Source organism: Canis aureus, chromosome 33 (assembly GCF_053574225.1).
Source record: "Canis aureus isolate CA01 chromosome 33, VMU_Caureus_v.1.0, whole genome shotgun sequence".
Lineage (NCBI taxonomy): Eukaryota > Metazoa > Chordata > Mammalia > Carnivora > Canidae > Canis > Canis aureus.
Genome location: NC_135643.1, coordinates 22,551,393 through 22,573,706, shown reverse-complemented (window position 1 = coordinate 22,573,706; position 22,314 = coordinate 22,551,393). Strand labels below are relative to the sequence as shown.

Sequence of the window (22,314 nt, the reverse complement as noted above, 5' to 3'; positions counted from 1 at the left end):
CGAGCACACACACGTATATCTTTCTTGAACCAGGTGTTCATTTTTAGAAATCATAACCACTCAGATATCCATTTATGTCCACTTATGCTATTTTATGCCTTTTCTAGTTTTAAGATATATTATGGAAAGATAAGTCAAAATTGCACAGGCAGAGAGCTCCATAAAAATGAATTGTTCACCTTCACAGAACTTTACTATGTTGAAAATGGCCTTCAAAGAAACACTCCATTTTAGCAAAAACATATATATATGCCATATATATATATATATATATATATATATATATGCTTTTTTATAAAGTAGTGCAGTATATAATATGTGAAGTGGGTCTGACTATGGTCTAGAGGACATCTTCTGCTTCTCCAGTCTTCTATCTCCTCACTTCTGTAGTCTCTAAGAAGGTGAGGAAACCAGCATCCTTAGGTTTGGAACTTTATTTCAAAAGGTTGCAAGACTGACATCAAGTGGATACATCAGAAATGACAACCGGAGTAAAATTTGAATCTGATAAACCCTTGCCAAAAATTCAGTAGTTTAACAGAGTGAGGTGTAAAGAAAGAAGGATGCATGTATGCTTTTGTTCAGTAAACTATTTACTGTTAAATTCAATAGGCACTGAAATTGACAATGTCCTCAATACTTTGTAGGTGTCATTTTGCCAGTGGTGATTGCTTTGATTGTAGTGACACTTTCAGCATTTGTTCTTGTGGGTTTGTATCGAATGTGCTGGAAGGCAGACCCAGGTAGGTAACAGGGTTTCCTTTCATTTTGTTTTCTGAAATGCGAATATATGTTCAGTCTAAACTTGAATTTAAACTCTTGAGGGGACGGGAGGGTTAAAGAAAGAAATAAAATGTACTATTGCATGATCACAGAAATAGAGGGGAAGGGGCAGAGAAATCCATTGAATGCTGATGAGTGTAAGGAGTGAGGATTACCTGCTAGTGGCAGATAATATCAAATACGGACAGATTCTTTTTAATGAAATAACCCCAGTTTTGTGAGTGGTCAGGGGATTATGGTGGTAAAGAAGGCATCAAATGACATACCTTATCTGTACTGAAGATTTTTTCCACTTCCATGTGACAGAGAATAAAGGTCAGTGTTGCTAAGAATTTAGTAGAGGAGCCCACAGTCTCAAGAAGAGTGTTCTGTGACTTATTCCCTCGTGAGAGGCCCAGCTTCCTCCCTTCCATGATTGTGTGTTCTGCTAATTGATTCAGCTCCTCAGGATTGACCATGATTGCAATTTTTAGTGGGCTTTTAGCTGGACAATTCTCTATTATACTCCTTCGTCTCTCCAATAGCATTTAAAACCTTCCTTCTTTTCTTTAAAATAGCACTGCTACTCTTTAACTATAGAGAAGAAACGGAGATGCTGGAGGGGAGGTGGGTGAAATGGGTGATGGGGATTAAAGAGGGCCCTTGTGATGAACACTGACTGGTGTGTGTAAGTGATGAATCTCTAAATTCTACTCCTGAAACTAAAATTACTTAATGCAATAGCACTATTCTCTTTTACATCCTCACTCTTTGTTTTTCTCTGTTTTCTTCTTGCTGTTTCATCTTCTTCCTCCTCTTAAAATATTTATGGTTTTCATAATGGCATTATATTTTTATCCTTTTTTAAATACAATTTTTATTTTAAAATAGATTTACAGAAAAGTTACAGGGATAGTTAGAGAGTTCCCAAGACACTAGACACCCTGTTTCTCTTATTATTAATATCTTACAATAGTACGCTATATTTGTCACAAGTAATAAGCCAATATTGATACATTGTAATTAATTAAATCCCTACTTTATTTAGATTTTCTACAGTCTTCCTTCAGTCTTTTTTTCATCCCAGACGCTTGAACTCTCTCAAACCTCCTTCAGTCGCATGGCTCAGCACTCCCCTCTGTTGTCTTCAACACCAACCCATCTTTCCATTCCAGACCCAAGCCTTGGTTGTGTAAATGTAGTGTCATGTACCCATGCCTTCATCCATACTAGTCCCTTGCCTAGAACACCTCGCTCACCTCTTAACTTTCATAACATACCCAAACTCCAATTTAGCCATGGAAGATCTAGCTCAAACAGCAACTGAGAGTATCTTTCTATAACACACCATCTCTTTAAGAAGCATAGAGTGTTTTCTTACTTCTAATTGCACAGAATTTTATATTATTCATCACATTGTCATACAGTTACTTCTCTATGTGCCTGCTTCCCTGGCATGATGGGTCTTAGTTCTTTCAGGGCTGCTATAATAAAAGTATGGTGGGTAGGTGGGTTCAACAACAAAAATTTCTCACAATTCTGGAGGCTGAGAAGTCCAATCAAGGCATCCTCAGATCTGATATGTGGTGAGGGCACTCTTTCTCCTTTATATACAGCCACCCTCTCACAGTGTCTTTGCATGGCAAAGGCAATAAGAGGGTTCTCTGGGGTCCCTTTTATAAGGGCACTAATCCCATTCATGAGGACTCCACCCTTATGAGTTAATGACTCTCCAAATGTCCCACCTCCTAATATTGTCCTGTTGGGCATTAAGATACAACAGATGAATTTTAGAAGGACAAAAACAGTCTGTAACATCAAGCAAGCCCTTCAAGTCACAAACCACATATTGTTCACATTGCTTTGTTCATAATATATACAGAACTTTACTAGATGCTTGTCAAATTAAATTTTTAAATTTTCAATAAATAGGTTTCCTCTCCTCATTTCAATTCTAAATATTTCACTAACAAGAATATCACTCAAGTCTCATATACTTCGAAGAAGTAAAAATGGATTATTTTTTATCTTTTTTTAAGACATGTATTTATTTGAGAGAGAGAATATGAGCGGGAGAGGCAGAGGGAGAGGGAAAGAGAATCTCAAGCAGATGCTGTGCTGAGTGTGGAGTCTGTGACGGGGCTCGATCTCACAACCCTAAGGCACTACCTGAGCCGAATGCTTAACAGACTTTGCCACCTAGGCACTCCCAAATTTATTATTTTTATAAGATATGCAAGCCAGACTATTCTTTACCCCATGAACAATGTGCCCCCAGAACATTAATGGACGCTGTTCCTGCGGCCAATCCCTGACCATGGACTGCACAGAGAGTTCAGGGCATAAGCATGACAGTACAAGGCACAGGTACACAAAAAACAAGTAGTATTCACTTTTGCTCTTATTGGAAAATAAGAAGAAAACAAATAAATGCCTTTCCCTTTGGGAGTTAGTGAATAAACTTCTTAATAATGTCTGAAATTTGTTTCCTTAGTCAATTTCCAGAGGGGAAATAGCAATTTTATAAATCAGTTTAATTACTCTAAGTTTCTAAACCACCAATCCTATTTTTTATGGGAAATCGACCATCCAAGTTGAACCCTGTGGATGTTGAGTATGTAGGATAGGTAAAAAATTAATGTGCTAAACCCATTTGTGAAAATACCCTGTACTGAAAGACTGCTTTTGCAAAAGAAGATTTTCAAATAAATTATTTGAAAAGTTGACCTTTTCTATTAAAGAAGACGATGGATGAATTGGATCATTTGGGGAAAAATGTATAAAATTCCTATAGCTATGGAGAGTCATTTTGGAGACATATAATACTTTAGAACAAAGTTCAAAAAAAAAAGTTCAGCAATTGTACAATTAGCCAAATCTATTTGGTTATTGTTAACTTTGCTTTCCAAACAGAATTTTACAGCATTTTTATTGAATTAGCACCATTAGACACCTACAGCTAATCTCTCTTCAAGTATGTGGGGGAGACTTTATCAAGTTCAGAAATTTGTAAACCCTTTCTGCTTTGTGGAAGACCACATGAATCAGAGATTTTGGTATGAAATTAAGCTTATCCAAATAATGTTGACAATAGTCTAAGCTTTAACCCAAGTAAGAATAGCATTTATGCAGAAGGTCGTCTGTTGGTATGGCATCTATCTGCTAATGAACCCATATTAGAATATTTGAAGGAAAAAATATTAAAACAGGCATGCAAAAAAGTACCAACTCATTTTGAAACAAGATTATGAGCATCATGAGTGATATCATACATAACACTTAAAAGAGGAATAAAAAAATGCTGTTAAAAATCCTACTGATGTTGGAAAGACAAAGTGAGATCGAGTTGGTGAACAGCATATGGCACCATGAGTTAAATCCTAGGGATTAAGAGCCATGATGGTGTATTTTAGCCAAGGTGACAGAAATAGAAGTAACCCAAATATTAGTGGAAATCAAACTCTTTATAAAACAATGATGATCACCACCAGGAGAATCGTATTTAAAGGGCATATCCCAATGACAAGGGCTACATTAGAGGTGAAAGGCAATCCAAAGGACAAAACTTGAGGAGCTATGGAATAAAACCACAGCAAAATCAGGAACAAAACAAGGGAGACCCTAAGCAATTACCTTAGTTTGCCTAATATGCCACAAATAATGCAAGATTTGACCAGAAACATCTCCTCCCTAAAGGCCGAGGCTTTGTGCAGAATGCATCATTCTGAATTCACACTCTACACTCAAAATGTCTTCTATCACACTCTGGTGGAGCAGCCCAGTAAAACGAACAAAAAGATTGGTCACATCTAGTAGCCTCGCCATGACATTTAGCAGGACACTTTTGAGCGGCCGAATCAGTGGGCTCCAGATGCAATTAGAAGCGACATCTCCATTGTCATTCACCACAAATACAGTGATTTGAGTCTCCAGAAAGAGCAATGTATAAAGGAGAGCCCAAAATTCAATTCTCTAGTATAAAAAGGTAATTCAATACTTGGAGGAACATTTTTTTCAGAGATACTGAAATAAACTGAGACATTTTCTGGTGTCTGTGGGATGTGCGATAATGGATAGTAGTTTCACATAGCAATATGAAACTATAAGATTAAAATTAGTCCAGAACTAAATTCAGTGGAATTGGCCTACTTAGGACTCTCCCGTGAGTGTATCACCCATACCTGAGGAATAATAGTAACCATTTTTGTGGAAAAACTGGCTAGTTTTTCTCAGATATGAAAAGGTGCTCCAGGGAGATAAAATAAAAGTTATAAAATAGCTTTACAAACATCTCTGCACAGAAAGTAGCAGGGGTCTTGAGGTTGTTTTTGTTTGTTTGTTGTTTGTTTGTTTTTATAGCCAAGCTTCTCACAGCTCTAATAACTATTCTCTCCTCCCCTAGGCACACCAGAAAATGGAAATGACCAGTAAGTAGCCACATCACCTTTTTCCAGAAGCTCTGACCCTACCATTTATATAGGAAGAAAAACATTAATCTTCGGTTTACACATTTTTTGGTTTATTTTAAAAGATATTTTGTGTAAAGAGCACAAGAAACAGGGTTTGGCTGTTTGTCAGAACTCTTTCTGAATCAACAGAGAAATTCCAACAACCAGAAGGGAAGATTGTTTTTAAGCTTGACTAAGGCAGCAAAATGAGAAATCAAAAGATAAAATGCAGGGGCCCCTGGGTGGCTCAGTCAGTTAAGCATCAACTTTTGATTTCAGCTCAGGTCAGGATCTCAGAGTCAGGAGATGAAGCCCTGCAGGCTCTGTGCTCAGCAGGGAGTCTGCTTGGGATTCTCTCTCCCCCATCCACCTGACCTTACCCCTGCTCCTGTGTGCTCACGCTCTCTCTCTTGAAAATAAATAAATAAAAATAAAGATGAAATGCAAAGATAGAAGAATGAATATAAATAACTATAAGGAAAAAACTCATAGAAAATATACATAGAGTTTTAAAACAGTTTTCCCAGGGAAATTGTCATTATGTTTATCACAATTAGGCAGTAATCATGCCTGCACCTTGAGACATCTCTGAGTGGCTTTGTCTTATAGCAGTAGATAGTTCTTCTATTTTGACTTTATGAAAACAGGAAAGCAGTTGTTACCAATCCAGCTAGCTGCTGCAATCAAGGTTGTACAAAGAGACAAATTGTTTTAATGTCACAAACAAGTTTTGTGGTGAAGACTTCTTCCTTGACCTGAGTTTGCAGCCTGCCTTTATATAGCTGTTTTTTTTTAATTTTTTTTATTTATTTATGATAGTCACACACACACACACAGAGAGAGAGAGAGAGAGAGAGAGGCAGAGACACAGGCAGAGGGAGAAGCAGGCTCCATGCAACGGGAGCCTGATGTGGGATTCGATCCCGGGTCTCCAGGATCATGCCCTGGGCCAAAGGCAGGCGCCAAACCGCTGAGCCACCCAGGGATCCCTATATAGCTGTTTTTGTATGTTTATCAGGTTGTGGGCTTTATTTTATTTTTTTTTTATTTATTATTTATGATAGTCACACAGAAAGAGAGAGAGAGAGAAAGAGAGAGGCAGAGACACAGGCAGAGGGAGAAGCAGGCTCCATGCACCCGGAGCCCGACGTGGGCTTCGATCCCGGGTCTCCAGGATCGCGCCCTGGGCCAAAGGCAGGCGCTAAACCGTTGTGCCACCCAGGGATCCCGGTTGTGGGCTTTAAAAATAATGTCCCTAGATCACCTATTGTTCTTTATTAGAAATAGAGTCTCTTGAGATGTCCAAGGAAAGTAATCTGGGTTGGAAGCTGTTTAGAATCTGAGAAAGGGTAGGTGGGAACTCTTGGTTAGACTAGACAGTTCAAATACTGTACTGCAGTAGTCAGGCCTTCATGAAAAGGGAAACCCCCCAGAACTCAGCATGAGCCCAAAGGACTTGGAAACATCCCCATGTCTTCCCTTCCATAATTCAGAACTGGATATCTGTGTGATATGGACCTTGTGACAAGTGTTTCACATGACCCATTTTTGTATTTAATTATCTATCATTGTTTAACAGTGTGACAGAGATTTATTGGCTTGATTTTAGAAGGAGAAAGTGCTATAAAAGTATATGTATGTCTGTGTGTAAAAAAGACAGGTTGTACCATAGAAACTTGTAAAAGTAGATGCTTGTGTATCTTCTTCATTCTGTTTATATCATGCATGCTTTCTTTCATAGACATAAAATTACTAAATACTGTGATGTTAACTTATGTTTTCTGTTCCAAATAGACCTCAGTCCGATAAAGAGAGTGTGAAGCTTCTCACTGTTAAGACAATTTCTCATGAGTCTGGTAAGCTCCCAGATTGTTGATTAGCTGAAAAATGGTTATTTCAAAATCTAACTTGGATTTTGTTCACATGAAACACAATCAAAAAGCATAATTTCCAGGCAGCCTGGGTGGCTCAGTGGTTTAGTGCAGCCTTTAGCCCAGGGCATAATCCTGGAGATCCGGGATCGAGTCCCACATTGGGTTCCCTGCATAGAGCCTGCTTCTTCCTCTGCCTGTGTCTCTGCCTCTCTCTGTCTCTGTGTCTCTCATGAATAAATAAATAAAATCTTAAAAAAAAAGCATAATTTCCTTGGAAATAGACAACTAATAACTACCCTAAAATACAAAATTCTCCTTTATACAAAAGATGAGTCCTAGAAATATCATTTTTGGTAAGATCATTGGACTATTGTACTTTTAAAGGTTGCTTTTAATAATATGATTATGTGTTCCAAAGAAACGATGGGGCCTTGAGACATTTTCAACTCTGCAGTAGTAGCAGAAAGAACATTAAATGTACTACGTGGTTTTTATCATTGCTGTTGCTTTGTTTCATTTTCGATAATGGCCATGTATAGTCAGCTGGAACCAGGATTCATCAGGTAAAGTATAAATCCTATTTTTGTATCATTTCATATAATTTCAATTGAGCTTCCCAATGAGGAGAAAACCCAATCTCCTGTTTCTTTTTTCCAATTATTTAGGTTTTTAAATTGGATTTTAAATGTGTAAGTTTTTCAAAATATAGGTGTTATTTGTATAAATTATATTTGAATCAAGAGTAATGAAAAATGAGATGCTAGGTAGCTTTTAAGCATGAAAATGTACCTATTTTTTTTCTTGTTTTGAGTAGGCCAAATATTTAAAATCTCCTTGTTCCAAAACATATGTAAAAAATAATTATTCTCTCTACAAAACAATCCATGTGAATCCAATTTAAATATCAAGTTACATGAATACATTTACAATATTCAGTCCCCCATCTTACCCGTAAAAAATAGTCACAGAGTATAGATGGTATGTCAGGTAAGAGCTATGGAATAACAAACTCCATTATATATATATATACATAGCAAAAAACAATTTTGTCAAACACAGAATCAGAGGCTTCAGGTGGGAAATTCTAATGAGGACAAACTACACATGCAGAGGCCTTGGAAACTAACAGTACCTAGAATCCAGAGACATGCCCTGACCCTTCGTGGGAATCATTGTCTCTTATGAGAGACTTTCTTCATTCTTTTATCTCTTCTACACTTCGATGCACATATTTCCTTTATGTGTACACAGTTCTCTTGGAGATAACCATCTGAATGGGCAAAGGAGTAAAATTCATTCATAGGATAGTTGGAAACCACTTACAGGTTTCCCCTGGTTACTTGCCAGTCTTGACTAAGTTGCCAAGCCTATTTAACCTGGTTAGGGAAGAGCAGCCAACACGTGAACTAGTCTTAAGTAAGGATCCTGAGGGTGACCATGCCATTTGCCAAGAAAAGTTCTCAGGAATCTGCCTGGTGCCTGCAAGTAAGCATCACAATAATTTCACACACTCTTCTTACTCCCGTGGGGCTTTAACTAAACACTCTGCAGCCTCAGTGCTCTCTGAGCTGTGGGATGGTGAGCTAACCAGCATTTAGCTCCACCGTCTAGGAGCCCCCGGTTACCCTTGTGAAGAGAGGCCTAAAATCAGGACCACCTGCCCTACCCCCCAATTCTACCAGAGAAATGACAACTGACATCAGAAATGAGGATTGGGTGTGGGAAAATTCTCGAGAACCTTATTTCTTGATTGAAAATTTAATATTGGATTCTTCTTTAAGGCCCAGGGACAATTTGACATAATAAACTGGTTTCTCCCACTCACATAGACACTGTGGCAACAAGTCACTGTGGTAGCTGATGGGGGGATAGTCAAGAAGACCCTTAATTCTCCAAGATTCCTTTTCATCATAAGTAAATTTTCAAGTCACAGGTCTAAGGAGGAAATATTTCTATGGAAATAAAAAATCTATTCTCTGGTTCTTTTATTTCTGCCAACCTTACCTTAGGAATCATACTTCTTTTAATGAAATAACCTCTCAATGGTCAACCTTGCTGATTACCATGGAAAATATTTGGTGATAGGGTAAAACTGAAATTGCTCATTCAGAGTCAGTTTCAATAGTCTAGAATTAATCATCTAAAAACATAATGATCTTCAAATGCTACTAAAATTTTGTACTACTAAAATTTTTACTAAAGTCTAGTTTCTGAAACAACCATCAACAAATCTCTGTTCACTTCCTTTTAAATTTATTCAAATATACTCTTTTAAAATAAAAGTATGCTCACTATACTCAACAGAAGTCACATTGTTATAATTATTTTTACCTAAATATCTTTTGCACAACAGTGACACTTTTCCTAAAATATAGCTAGAATAAAATCTGAAATGAGTAGGTTTGATATAAATGCACAGGCTCAGCTCAATTTTCCACTATCTCATATATAAAATTTTTTAGAAATCTGAAAATTACAGAAAAGAATTTGATAGAACAAATATCTGACTACCCACCACTCAGAATTACTGATTGTTACATTTTATGTTATTTGTTTGTGGCCTAAGAAATGTAGTGTTAATGTGCCTATATGGTAACAAAATGAAGTTTGAGCTTCAAGGGTCATAAGAGCTCATTGGATTTGTCAGTACTTTAATTTAGAAGTTCTGATATTGTATCTCAGGATAAGTTGTGCCATTTTGGAGGTCAATAAATTATGTTTCCAAGGAAAGAGAGCTCTGCAGTAACCCATCTTCAGGGGATGTGCCAGTGGATGCTAAAGTGTCTGGCTTTCCAGAAGCCTCCATGAGACATGGCTCTTGTTCTGGTCATTTGCTCCTAATAAGACAATTCCTTGATCGAAAGCCTCCTCATGTTAGGCCATGGTATTTATCCATCCATATTCCTTGCTTTCTTCAAGTATGTCCTCTCTCAATCATGTTCTTCTGCTGAAAATGTAACCCATAAATGTTTAAATTTTGATTATTTAAATTAGGAGTTTTCTTTAATGTAAAAGAAAAAGTTTGCTAGAATACAATAGCAATCTGCTTTCAGAAACAAATCAGCACCAAATATGGCAGATCAAGGAGAGCTTTATGAGAACATAGATGATCCCACTCAGCTTTAGTAAGAAATCTTGCTAAGTTAAACATCACCATGATTGACTGCAAAATATACATGTGACATGATGCATTTTAAACATGATTCCCACTTACAGCATATCCCAGAAAGTTAATATCCATTGTCTTATTTCTAATATAAAAGACTATAAGAATCTTGAAGAAAAATCTCTTAAATTAAGGAATACACGACTTCACAGAAGAAAGCAACCATAGTATCTTTGCATTTAGTTTTAAAGCACTATTTGATTTTGAAGCATTTGAAAGAAGAAAAAGTGAATCTGAATTCATTATAATATTCCTCTCCTTAGAAAACTGGTAAGTTTATATTACCTAAGATGAAGTTCAAACATGTTAGCATGTCTACAAGACCTTTCATAATCCATCAGACTTCTCTTGCTCAGTTGGTGAACCATTTACTAACTCATATTCACCAGACACCATTCATCTCCTGCCCCTGTCTTCCTCGCTGAACTCAAGCTCTTTTGAAGGAGGAGATGGTGCTTGGGTCCCTTTTGTGAAGGGACACTCCACCAGTTCATCATTATGGTAATTCCACATTATTAGTATATTATTAGTATACCAATACTAATTAGTATATTATGGTAATTACTAAATGTACAGTCACTTTTTTGCTTATTTATTTTTTCAAATAAAAAATGAGTAAATGAATAAAAGTTTGATGGTGAGCAAAAAGATCAAGAGATTTAGAAAGTCATCTTTTAGCAGTGCTTGGGTAGTTCAATGGCTGAGCGTCTGCCTTTGGCTCAGGGTGTGATCCCAGAGCCCTGGGAATGAGTCCCACATCAGGCTTACCACAGGAAGCCTGCTTCTCTCTCTGCCTATGTCTCTGCCTGTCTCTGTGTCTCTAATGAGTAAATAAAATCATTTTTTTAAAGTCATCATTTAGAAAGGCATCATTCAGCTTCTATCTTCTCAGCTTTTCAATATTTAACTATTCCCTGCATTTCCACCAAGGCTTCCTTGACTGTCCTTTGGTGTACATGGTCTACATGGTCTTTCCCCCTTCTGAACTTATTTTTTCATTTGCCAAATCAACCTGTATCACTGCCTTGTAATATATCTTCATGGCTCAAACTTCTGTTTTCATACTAGACCACATTATTCATAATAGAGAAGAGGGAAAACTAGAGAAAGAATTCAGAATTACTCATGAAATACAACACAATACAATCACTATTGGCATTGGTATATTTCTTTTCAGTTGTTTTTTCCCGGGTATGTGTTTCATTTGCTTTTACCACAGCCATCATTATTATTATAATTTATTGGATTCATATTGTTATTGAATCTTTCTCATATTTTCTATTCCTAATAAAACAGAACTTGGAAGGAGATATTAAGAATTGGAATGATTTTCATATGATTTGCTTTAGATGACTCTGACGAACAGTAGGGGTTGAATGAGTGTTTATTTTATTCACTTCTCATTCCTGTACTTCATAGCCATGGATTCTAGGAAGTTCTGTGCTTTTTGCAAAATAGTGATAGTGAGTGAAGAGTTGTGCTGGAAAGAGGCTAAAAGGGCTATCACTCTATGCCGGCATTTCTCAGAGCACAGCACCTAAGAGGCTCTTAAGGGAGGCCCGGGTGCTCCTTGTCGGTCTCTGGCACTATTTATTATCACCATGATAGTGCTGATGACAGGTAACATCAACAGAGTTCCCAGAAGACAGGTTTCTAAATGACAGGCAAAAGCTGGAGCAAAGCAATGATATTTACTCTCAAAGCCAGAAACTTTGACCCACTCTACTTTTAGAGTGTGACTGATGTTGATACTTGAATCTACCTGAAAGATGCAGGTGGTGTGAAGTGTGTTGATCATGAATTTAGAGGCATTTAAAACCTGGGATCTTAGGGATGCCTGGGCGGCTCAGTGGTTGAGGCTTTGGCTCTGCCTTTGGCTCAGGGCGTGATCCCAGGGTCTTGGGATCAAGTCCCATATCGGGCTCCCTGCAAGAAGTCTGCTTCTCCCTCTGCCTATGTCTCTGCCTCCCTCTTTGTGTCTTTTATGAATAAATAAAAACACTTGGAATCTTCAGCTTCTCCATCAGTCTAGGTCAACATTTATCTTTATAATGGCTGCTGGAATATCAGGTTATTTTGAGTAACATCCCCTGGGCTGCTCTGTATATCACCAAGGAGTTCATGTTGGCCTCTAAATTTGTTTTCACAAAGCTCTCACTCAGTTATTTAAACAGAGGACCCTAGAAATGGCTTCCTGATAAAATGGTGCTTTAAACATATAACATAGTTTTGCTTAGGCTCAAGGAAAAAGCAAAAACTCTACCTCCTTCCCTGGGGCACCTCTCTTGGTAACTCACACCCCCCGCCCCCCAGTCCCAGGGAGTTAGTTGGCATTGGGTGAAGACAGATGATGGTGGAAAAAAAGCTCATAAATCTTGGTAAACAATTTTCAAGCAATACCAAGTGGCAAATTCTGGCTCTAAGGACATTCTTGCAGGGAAATTGGACTTTCCTGCAAAAATAAAAACACAAGCCAGGAAACATCATTTTCATCCTTAGTCGCTGTATGAGCTTATAGATCAAAACATATCTTCTGTTGGTAGGTGAGCACTCTGCACAAGGAAAAAGCAAGAACTGACAACTTGATGAATCCTCCCCACACCTGGGCCATAAATATGTAAGTTTTTTTTTTTAATTTCATTCACTGAGATGCTCATTAATATCTGCTTTTTTGAGAATGCTGCAGCTTAGATTATTTCAAGACTTTAGCAAGCTGAAAAGTTAATGGTTTGTGTCAGTGAAACCATCAATGTCTATTTGTCTAAAAACAAACTCTAAGATTTGCCCGAGAAATGCATATATTGGGGGCTGTAGAAGATTCTTCCAGTTGCCTTGCCTACCTCAGAGATGACACAATTCACTCTGCCTGTTGGTAATGTTTTCATATCAATGCAGTTTGCCTTTGCCTCGGTCAGTATACGCACACTAAGGGTAGTGGTGAGACAGGGTTCTACTGCTAACGGAGGGCTCAGAATGACAGTGCTTACACATTTTCAGTTCATTGCAGCAGCTGCACTAAAGGAAGGATGTGCATCACAGCCAAAGCCTGGCTCAGGGGAAGGGGTTCAGAGAAGGCAGGTAGGAGGTCCATTTGTCCTCACTCTGTAAAGTCTGTACAAGGATATACTTTCTTTCCCTGTGGATACAGGAAACATGGGTGTGTACACAAGGCACCTCAAACAAGATGATCCAGAAAGGTAGGGTTTGTTATACCCAGCTGGTCACAAGGGCATATTGCTGCTGTATAACTAGCTGAGGGACAGAGCCTGCCAGAGTGTCTCTGTGAGAACAGATGCAAACCAACAATCTCATTACAGCAATTGTGAATCAATAAATAATTGAAACCTTCCCAAACTATGGTTACAAGCAACCCTGTTATTCTGCACGTTCTCTGCTTTGACCAGGAGTCAGTGCAGTCCAGGTACATTGTCTTATTTCTGTAAAGCAGCTCAGGCCAGATTCTGGTGTGCTGAAATTAACCCTCTCAGTTTAGCATGGAATTGTCTTTTGCTTTCCAAGAGTTGGGTAAGGAGGTTTTCTTCTAATTTTAATTTAGTTTTCACGGGAAGCATTGATTAAGTGCCATCACAATTAGTGTTTCATGCTTTTTAGATCCTGCAGAAGAATTTACCCTTTGGCAGCTACGAGTAAAAAAAGCAAAATCTAATAAATATGTATATGCCCAGATTTGACCTGACCACAATGGTAGGCACTCTGGGTAGTGTCCAGAATGAAGAATATTATTGTTGTGTCCACTCCCTAGGCCTATTACCCAGGCACTAAGACAATGTTGTTATGGCACTCAGAGAGGGCTTGTTGAGTGCCTGCCATGCTTCTCTGGCCAGTAGAAGGAGATCAAAACAGGAGAGTGCCATCCAGACATGAGCACCAGTATCACAATCCTATCCCTTTCTGGTCATCAAAGACGGATTAGAATGAGAGGAATATGAGAGTCCACCCATCCTTTTACAATGGACACTTTGAGATGCAAAGTTTGAGAAGCTGAGAAAATTAGGAAGTTTGTTTAGACAGGTGGTCCAAACCTACCTAGGATATAAAAAGCTTCCTTGCATACCAGCTCTGGTTTCTTGGCAACCTCGTGACTAGTTAAAAAATGTTTTCTAAACCATCAAAATGATCAACTCTTAGTGACTAATCATCCAATTTGGAGGAAGACAAGTCTTCTTTTCAGCTACAAAGAAAAACTATACATAGGTAAGGAATAGTAGTGACCCAAACAAGCTCAGCAAACTATTGTCCAGTTCCCCATTCCTTCCCATTTTTCATACTTTAAAAAATATTCCTACCCTTTAATTTCATGTCTTTTAATTTGCTGAAATAAGTACCTTTTCTTGCTCTTCTTTGTAATTTTGGAATTATGTAACAATGTTCTATAAAGATCAGAAAGTACAGGGAAGGAACAAGTTTGACACATCAATTCTACTATTCATCTTACTTTTTTTCAGTATATTTCTCTTGGTAATCATTGTACTTTGAATGTAGTAGCCAGTGACTAATGACTTTCTAGATGATCAGTGATAAATCATGTATCATCTCAGAGTTTCAGAATAAATAGGAATACGGTTATCAGAACTAGAAGATTTGAGAATAGACGTTGAGAAGTCTGGATCTGTATGCAGCAGCAAACACTAATGTGGAAAGTTAACAATGTTAAAAATTCTCATCTAAAAATCAAATTCCAGAATAGTTTAATGCTTGCTGCTTCATATATTGATCCTCTATTTTGTGCAGAGCATTATATTTAATGTGATTTGGCAGAGCAGACAAGAATTCCAAAATACTTATAATCTATGATCTTTGCCTGCCCTCTGCAAAGATTTGCCTCATGGTAACATGAAATCACATATGATGATGATCAGAGAAAAATTAAAAACTATGTGACCATGATTGAAACTGATTCATCAATTCAAACAGATTCTAAAATATTCAAGACTTTTATATCAACAAGAGGAAGACTGATAAGAGTTTCAAAAAATATTATCCTTTCACTGCAGTAGCACTGCTCCATTTGGGGATCACAACTTTTTAAGAATAAGAAAAAGATTGTTTATCTTAAACTTTCTTTGTCTAATTCACTTTGACCCCAACTATTTGCTGGTATCACTGTCAAAATAGTCATTAATAACAAAAATAATTTGTGTAAAGTTTTGAAGGCCACCAGTATCAAAGATTAGAAATATATTAGCGATATACATTTCTATGTATATTTGTGCTCATTTATAATGCAAATGTGCCGTTATTTTCTTCTGAGATTAATCTTTTTATGACAAGGAGTGGTACAGATAATGTAGCTAAAGGAATTGATTCTCTGTCACAAAGAACTTCTGCTAAGGCTAGACTTCCTATGCATAAATGTGGAGCAGGCAAAGTACATTCTTTCTTCATTGATGACAATAAGTGAACAAATCAGCCAATAATGAGTGTGGAGGTAGGGACATCAGCTAGTAGTGTCTATATGGGGAAAGGGATAAAGAACTAAACAGCCTTGGGATGCCTGGGTGATACAGTGGTTGAGCGTCTGCCTTTGACCCAGAGCGTGATCCTGGAGTCCGGGGATTGAGTCCTGTATCGGGCTCCCTGCATAGAGCCTGCTTCTCCCTCTGCCTGTGTCTCTGCCTCTCTCTGTGTGTGTCTCTCATGAATAAATAAATAAAATCTTTAAAAAAAAAAAAAGAACTAAATACCCAGAGGAAGAGAGTAAATGAAAAATTATGTATGTTTTATTAAGTAACTGATTTTTTTGAAACATAAAGCAATGTGAGGAAATTCAATGGAAGGATAAGAATTCTCTCACATCATGACTTAAAATGTCCAAACATAAAAAAAGATCATAAATAAAATTATGAAACAAAAAACAAATTAAGAAAATGTTTGCTATAAATATGAGATCATTTAACTAATATCTTAAATATACCAAAGGCATTTATACAGATTAGGAAATAGAAAAATGAGCAAAGGCCAGGAACAGGCAACTCGTAAAGGAGGAAATAGAAATGGTAATATAAAATTACAGAAGAGCTACCAGAATAATAATAATAATAGTAACAATAATAAAGTAAATTAAGACCAAGAAAATTATAACCTTCAATTTACTTAAACCTTTTTTTCCTAATTTTTAAGAGTCATACTGGCGAAGCAAATAATATCTATATGCTGCATTTGAAAGTATAAATTTAGATTAATCTTTCTGAAGAACAGCTTGATAGTATTTTCACTAAAGAATTAGAAAATTCACATTTGTCACCTTGTAACTTCCCTTTAGGAAATTTTCATAAGGACATAATTTTAAATTATATTAAAAGTTAATGTACACAGAATAGTGGCAAACATTTAGTAACAGTTTAAATGTGTAATGGTATGGAAATTTCAAGTAAATTAGGCTTCATCCAATCAGTGACATTATATAACTAAGCAAAAATAATTCTCAAGACAATTTTTTAATTACTGCAAACATGTCCAAGATATATGTTAAATGAGGGAGGAGGACAATTTTAGAACTGAACAGAAAGCATTTGATTGTTCTAGAACCAATTCTGTGCTATAGGAACAGAGGGAGCTACTATAACCTGCCTCCTCCCTCACCAATTGGCTCTCCCTCCATTGTTCCAAGTGCCTGACAGTTTAAGAAGCAAAGGGAGTTTCAGATAAGAACTAGCCACTGGACAGACCAGTGGCTTCTATGAAAATCTCATCCCACAGACCCTTAGCAGTATGGAATAGTACCAATTTTTGCTTTTCTCCCAGATACAATCCACTCTACTTCTGTCGTTTCTCAATGGTACCATGATAATCTAAATGCAATTTTGTGAACTTCCAGAAAAACTTAGCATGTTTTTCAATTATTCTTCTTACATTTTAAGACAGATTAGCAGGAGCTGAAAAGAAAACATCATGAAAGAGCTCTATTTTCTTATCCTAGTAATGGCCCTAAACAAAATTCTTAATAATGCACAACAATTAAATTTAGGACTGGGAGATCTTTTCTTTTAAGACCATTTTGCTTCTTTGCTAAAGTGGTGTCAGTGTTGTTAAAGAATCTATTATGATACTTTATTATAAAAGTGATCATTTATTCTTTATAAGAATTGCAAATTTATAAAATTTTAGGATGGTGAGACATTCAGTGACCATAAGGTCATGCATTGTCATTATTGTAGACAATACACTAAATTTAGAGAGATTATAACATCAGAAAGGAAGCAAATACTGATATTGGTACCTTCAAATTGAAACTTCCAACTAATGAAAAAAATTATTAATGAAGCAGAGTCCATGTCTTAAAAAAGATTATCAATGTGGAGTATGAAATGAAACCATCGGTTTGCTTGCTGATCCTTGAAAAAATAATCAATATAGTATTAATCATGAGCATTATCCTATTCACATAAATCCAGGTGTTTCCCTAGATGGTTTGTGCTACAAACTCTTGACTTTACCTGGGAACTCACTTATGGAAGAGTATGGGTCAGTTGAACAAAAAGTGACAAAAAGTGACAGAGATCCTGCTCTTTGCCAAGCACAAGGCCAAGTCAAAAGAGGGACATGACATGTTGCTGTCCTCAAGAAGCTTATAGAAGTAAAGAGAAATACACATAAGGAAGATAATTTTACTTTGATATGGGAAATAATAGGACAGTGGTATGTAAAGTTAGACATGGTACTTTGAAATTTAATGGCGAATTGCATAGAAATTTCTGGCATTTGAGTTGAGACTTACAGGATAAGAAACTGCTTCCCCTTTCCTACTTAGGCACAGAACCCTCCATCTCTTGCTCCTTTGGGGTCAACAGAGAATGTTGTTTCTGCGCTGCAAATGAAGAAAATCCTAAAGTAATAAAACAAAGCAAAGCCCTGGCTTTTCTTCTCTCCTTCTTGTGAAGGAGAAGTAGAGAGATATCTGTTCATGCTTAACCCTGATAAGCACACAGCAGCAAAGTGTAAAAGTTGCCAATATATGTCTTTGTTACTCACATTGTCACCCCAAGCAACAGACTTTGAACTGTGTTCCATTAATGATAGAATAGAGTTAAGGACTTTCATCAAAAGCAGAATATGATGAGATCTGTGCTTAGGACATATCACTGAGTGTTTAATAAAGATTATTTCAAGAGGAGTAAGACTGGAAGCAGAGAAGGTAAAACACTATGGCAGTATTCCCTAGGATAAGCGCAAAGACTTCACCAGTTCTGCAGGTACAGTAGGGATGGTGGTAAAGAGGCAGAATGGAATACAGAAATGTCTAGAAGGTAAACCTCTTCAGAGGTGATGATCGATTGAATGTGGGCAGTGGGGAATGAGGAAGATTAGGAGTATAGATATGCCCACATTTCCAGCATGAGTACCTGGGTGGATGGACCACAGGGGTTATAGCAAAGATTGGAATTGTATGGTGCGAGGAGTCAGGTATGGCAGGCAGCACCCTAGTCCCCTTTATCCATAGGGGATATGTTCCAAGACCCCCACTGGATGCCTGCAACCATGGATAGTACTAAACCATGTATATACTATGGCACTATGTATATACTTCTTCACTTTCTTGGAATCTGAAACTTTTTTCCCCCCACAGGCTTAATCTTCAGCTTCTGTGCTCCAGGAATAGGAAGGGAGAAAACTTTGTGGACTCAATCCTGACTTCCAGATCTGCTTTCCAGGCTGTGCCAGTCGCCTGTCCCAATAGTGATGTCCAGATGGCATGCAATAATTTCATAGAATCCAAAGGAAGCCTGGGCCTCTCCTGTCATTTGAGATGTGAACACATTACCACATTACCACATTTTATAGGAACAATCTTAGGAGATCGAGTTTTAGGAAGGACATTTGTGAGCAGTTAACCTGACAGCTCAGGCAGGTGGGTTCATGATGACATGACCTTCCTTTGAGTTTAAAGTTTCCAAAGTCTACAGTTCCTATCCATGGAGACTTCTCTGTTTTCTCAGTGTCCTTATATTACCTGATGTTTGTATTTATTGTTTTGTACTATGTTAATGCAGGGATAATTTGCAAGTGTCTTATTAAATATTAGGTAGAAATCAGGCCATGCCCCTTTGTACATAAAGATATTTTATTCATATTTTCATGTGTTACTTTTAATAAATAATTACAATATTCAACTCACTAAAGATATTGTAATGTGACTGTGAAAATGGCAATGGTATTGTCTTCATATAATTATGAATATCTAGGAGCTGATCATTTGAATATAAGAACTCACTAATGAAAGACACCTACAATAAGTGAGAAACGAACAAAGGGTTCACAAATCAGACTCCATTAAAGGGAATTTAGTTTCCCATTTCTCTGGTTTTTCTATTTGTAATTCATACTATATGACAAGGACATAACGGCATTTATGATGCTCTGTACTGCATTCATTAAGATGATAACAGGATTGAGATTTTTTGTAATCCATTTGGTTGACAGTGTCTGTGCATTTTTAATTTTTTCTAGAAATGTAATGATGTGTTCTAGCAATCATTGTCAAATCTCCAGTTTGTAGAAACCAACACTTCATAAATACATAATTATGATATTATTTTTCAGTGTATCACTTTCCTAAAAATATCATACGATTATAGCTGCCACTCCATCAGGAGCAAATTCTTCTGTTGAAAGCTGACTGATTAACCTTGACCACTTCTTAGACACAAGGGATCAAAATGTCATGTTGGTTGAAGTTCTATGGAAAGCCTTGGAACTAATAAGCTGCCAGTGGCAGGCAGCTCTTTAACTTTTATGATTACCTAGGCTGCTTTCAATACTAAATTATCTTAGTGATGTGAAGGCAGTATAGTGGAGATAGAATAGTGTATTTAAACTTGCCTTTTAAAATTTCTTTTTTCTTACAGTGTATTTCAAAACCTCCAGCTTTAAGAATTATATAAATAATCATCTTGGTTTTAGCTTCTTGATGTCTGGATTATTTCCAAACAAGTACACCAAGCAAGCATATCTATGTTACTGACTGGTGTCTCTGTGTTTCTTTGAGAAGCGAGATGGGGGATTTGGGGGCAGAAAAAAAAGCAGGCAAGAAAGTAGAGGAAAAAGGCAAGGATATCCAGTACATACACTTCCCTTGGGGGGTGCTTTGCCTATGATCAGCTGTAACCTAGAAGCCTTTAAATGGCAACAGCAATGGCTGGAGCAAGCCAAACACAGAGCATTTGTCTACGGAAGGAAAATATTCCAACATCTCTAGAATGCTACACTAAGCTTCTCAACAGAAACTTTATTACACAGAATGTATTGCAAAAGACAAACTTTTCTGCAATTTAAATGGCCACAAGTAATATGTTATTCTGGCTTCTACAAAAACCATTTACTCGACTTTTCATAAGTATTGTTGGGAGAGAGTTTACAATGATTAGAAGAGGGAAAGCTTTCTAATGGCCATAAAACAATGAAATTCTTTCTAGTTCAAGAATTTTCCATAAAGAATATTCTTTATACTAACAAATATAGCATTAAATCTTTAAAACAAAATGAAAAGAGGATCGAGGACTTTGCAGAGATATTAGTGGCATTTTGTAGCACCAAATATCTCTCCTAGATAATGTCTGCCTTTTTATAAATCAACTTAAACTTCTGTTGAAGTAAGGTATTTTGTTTTCAAGCCAAAATTATCATTAATCGGATTTTTTTTATTATATTATTTAGATGATCTACTTTTATGCCTGACTTATAATCTTTTTATTCTGATATACAGTTCAAATGTCACTGCAGCAATAGAAAGGCTATATTTAGATCAAAGCTAAACCTTTTTATGTATTTATTCTGTATGACAATATGAACATAATTTAAGTCTATCAATAGTCAAAACACAAACAAGGGCTAATTAACTGGCACTGTTGTCATCTGAGAATAAGCAGATGTTGTTGGCCGACACCGTGGCTGTGATCTGCCAGCAGAGAAAGACTTCTAAATTCCCCTTGCTGAGCTGAAATATTCCATTACACATCTGACAAATCTGTGTCTTATTTCTTGTCTACCTGCCATCATAAGGATCAACTTAGGACATTGACAAAACTTCAGCAATGAACATGCTAGCTTTCCCTGATTTTTCTCTGTTAAGTCCTACTTGTGATATTCAAGGTTTTATGGGATTCCAAAAAGAAAACTGGACATGTCCTTTAAAAGACATGTTCTGGATGATACTAGTCTCAAAACTATGAAACTGTTAATTATTACCTATATTAAAGATACCATCATTGTAGTTAACTGAATAATAGTTATCCTGAACTAAGAATTCATGATGGATTATCCTCAGATCTTTCCTTAAAAATTTCCCACCAACACAAATTAGATTTCTCATGTTTAATCAAATGAGTATATTCTACCCTTGCTTCAGGGGCGTTTGTCCTATGGGTAGACCTGAATATGTTTTCCTGATGTAGATGCTTTTTAAAAGAAAGCAGTTTTGATAAATAATGGAAAAACATCTATCATGTTCATCAATGTTACATTCCTGACCTTAAAGTCAGAATTCTTTTTTTTTTTTTTTCTCTCTAAAGTCAGAATTCTACTGAGGTGATCATGGACAATAATATTAGTTGGCTAACACCATATCCAAGATTCACTAGGTGCTAGGCATTAGGTTAAACCCTTCACATTCATCATCTCAGTTAATCATAACAATAATAGTAAGAAATAATCTCTAATATTATTTTTCTTATTGTCATTATCATTGTAGGCATAAACATAAGCATATCCCTTTTAAAGATATGGAAGCCAAGACAGAAATTTACATAACTTACCCAGGTTGTACAACTAGTTAATGGCAAAAAATTTGGATTCCAACCTAAATCCCAAATCCCTGTTCCTCATCACTATGCTACTTAGTCTTTCTAATCTAAGTTTATCTATAAAAAGGGGTGAAAGCATTATACTCCTGCCCAGAATTAAAAATAGGGACCAGGTTTATCATCCCCCTATAAACACTTAAAAAACTAAACTACTGTTTCAGACAATAGATAAAAGGCAGAACTGGACTATGATCCATGAGAAGACAGAAATAAAATTGTGAGCCCTGTGAAGGCCTGACTTTGAC

General features: G+C 36.8%; 1 protein-coding gene across 2 annotated transcripts in view; it reads left to right on the top strand.

The window, feature by feature from the left end:
* Window positions 1–22,314, top strand: part of EMCN (endomucin) — a 120,094-nt gene that overhangs the window by 75,533 nt on the left and 22,247 nt on the right. Inside the window, exons 8-12 of one of the 2 annotated variants that reach the window (XM_077882128.1) lie at window positions 648–743; window positions 5,165–5,189; window positions 7,005–7,066; window positions 12,794–12,867; window positions 18,838–19,390. In XM_077882128.1, the coding sequence (XP_077738254.1) occupies window positions 648–743; window positions 5,165–5,189; window positions 7,005–7,066; window positions 12,794–12,828 (218 nt within the window). In that variant the 3' untranslated portion in view covers window positions 12,829–12,867; window positions 18,838–19,390. Of the gene's footprint in view, window positions 1–647; window positions 744–5,164; window positions 5,190–7,004; window positions 7,067–12,793; window positions 12,868–18,837; window positions 19,391–22,314 lie in introns of those variants that run through there. The other variant, XM_077882129.1, reaches the window with a different exon arrangement.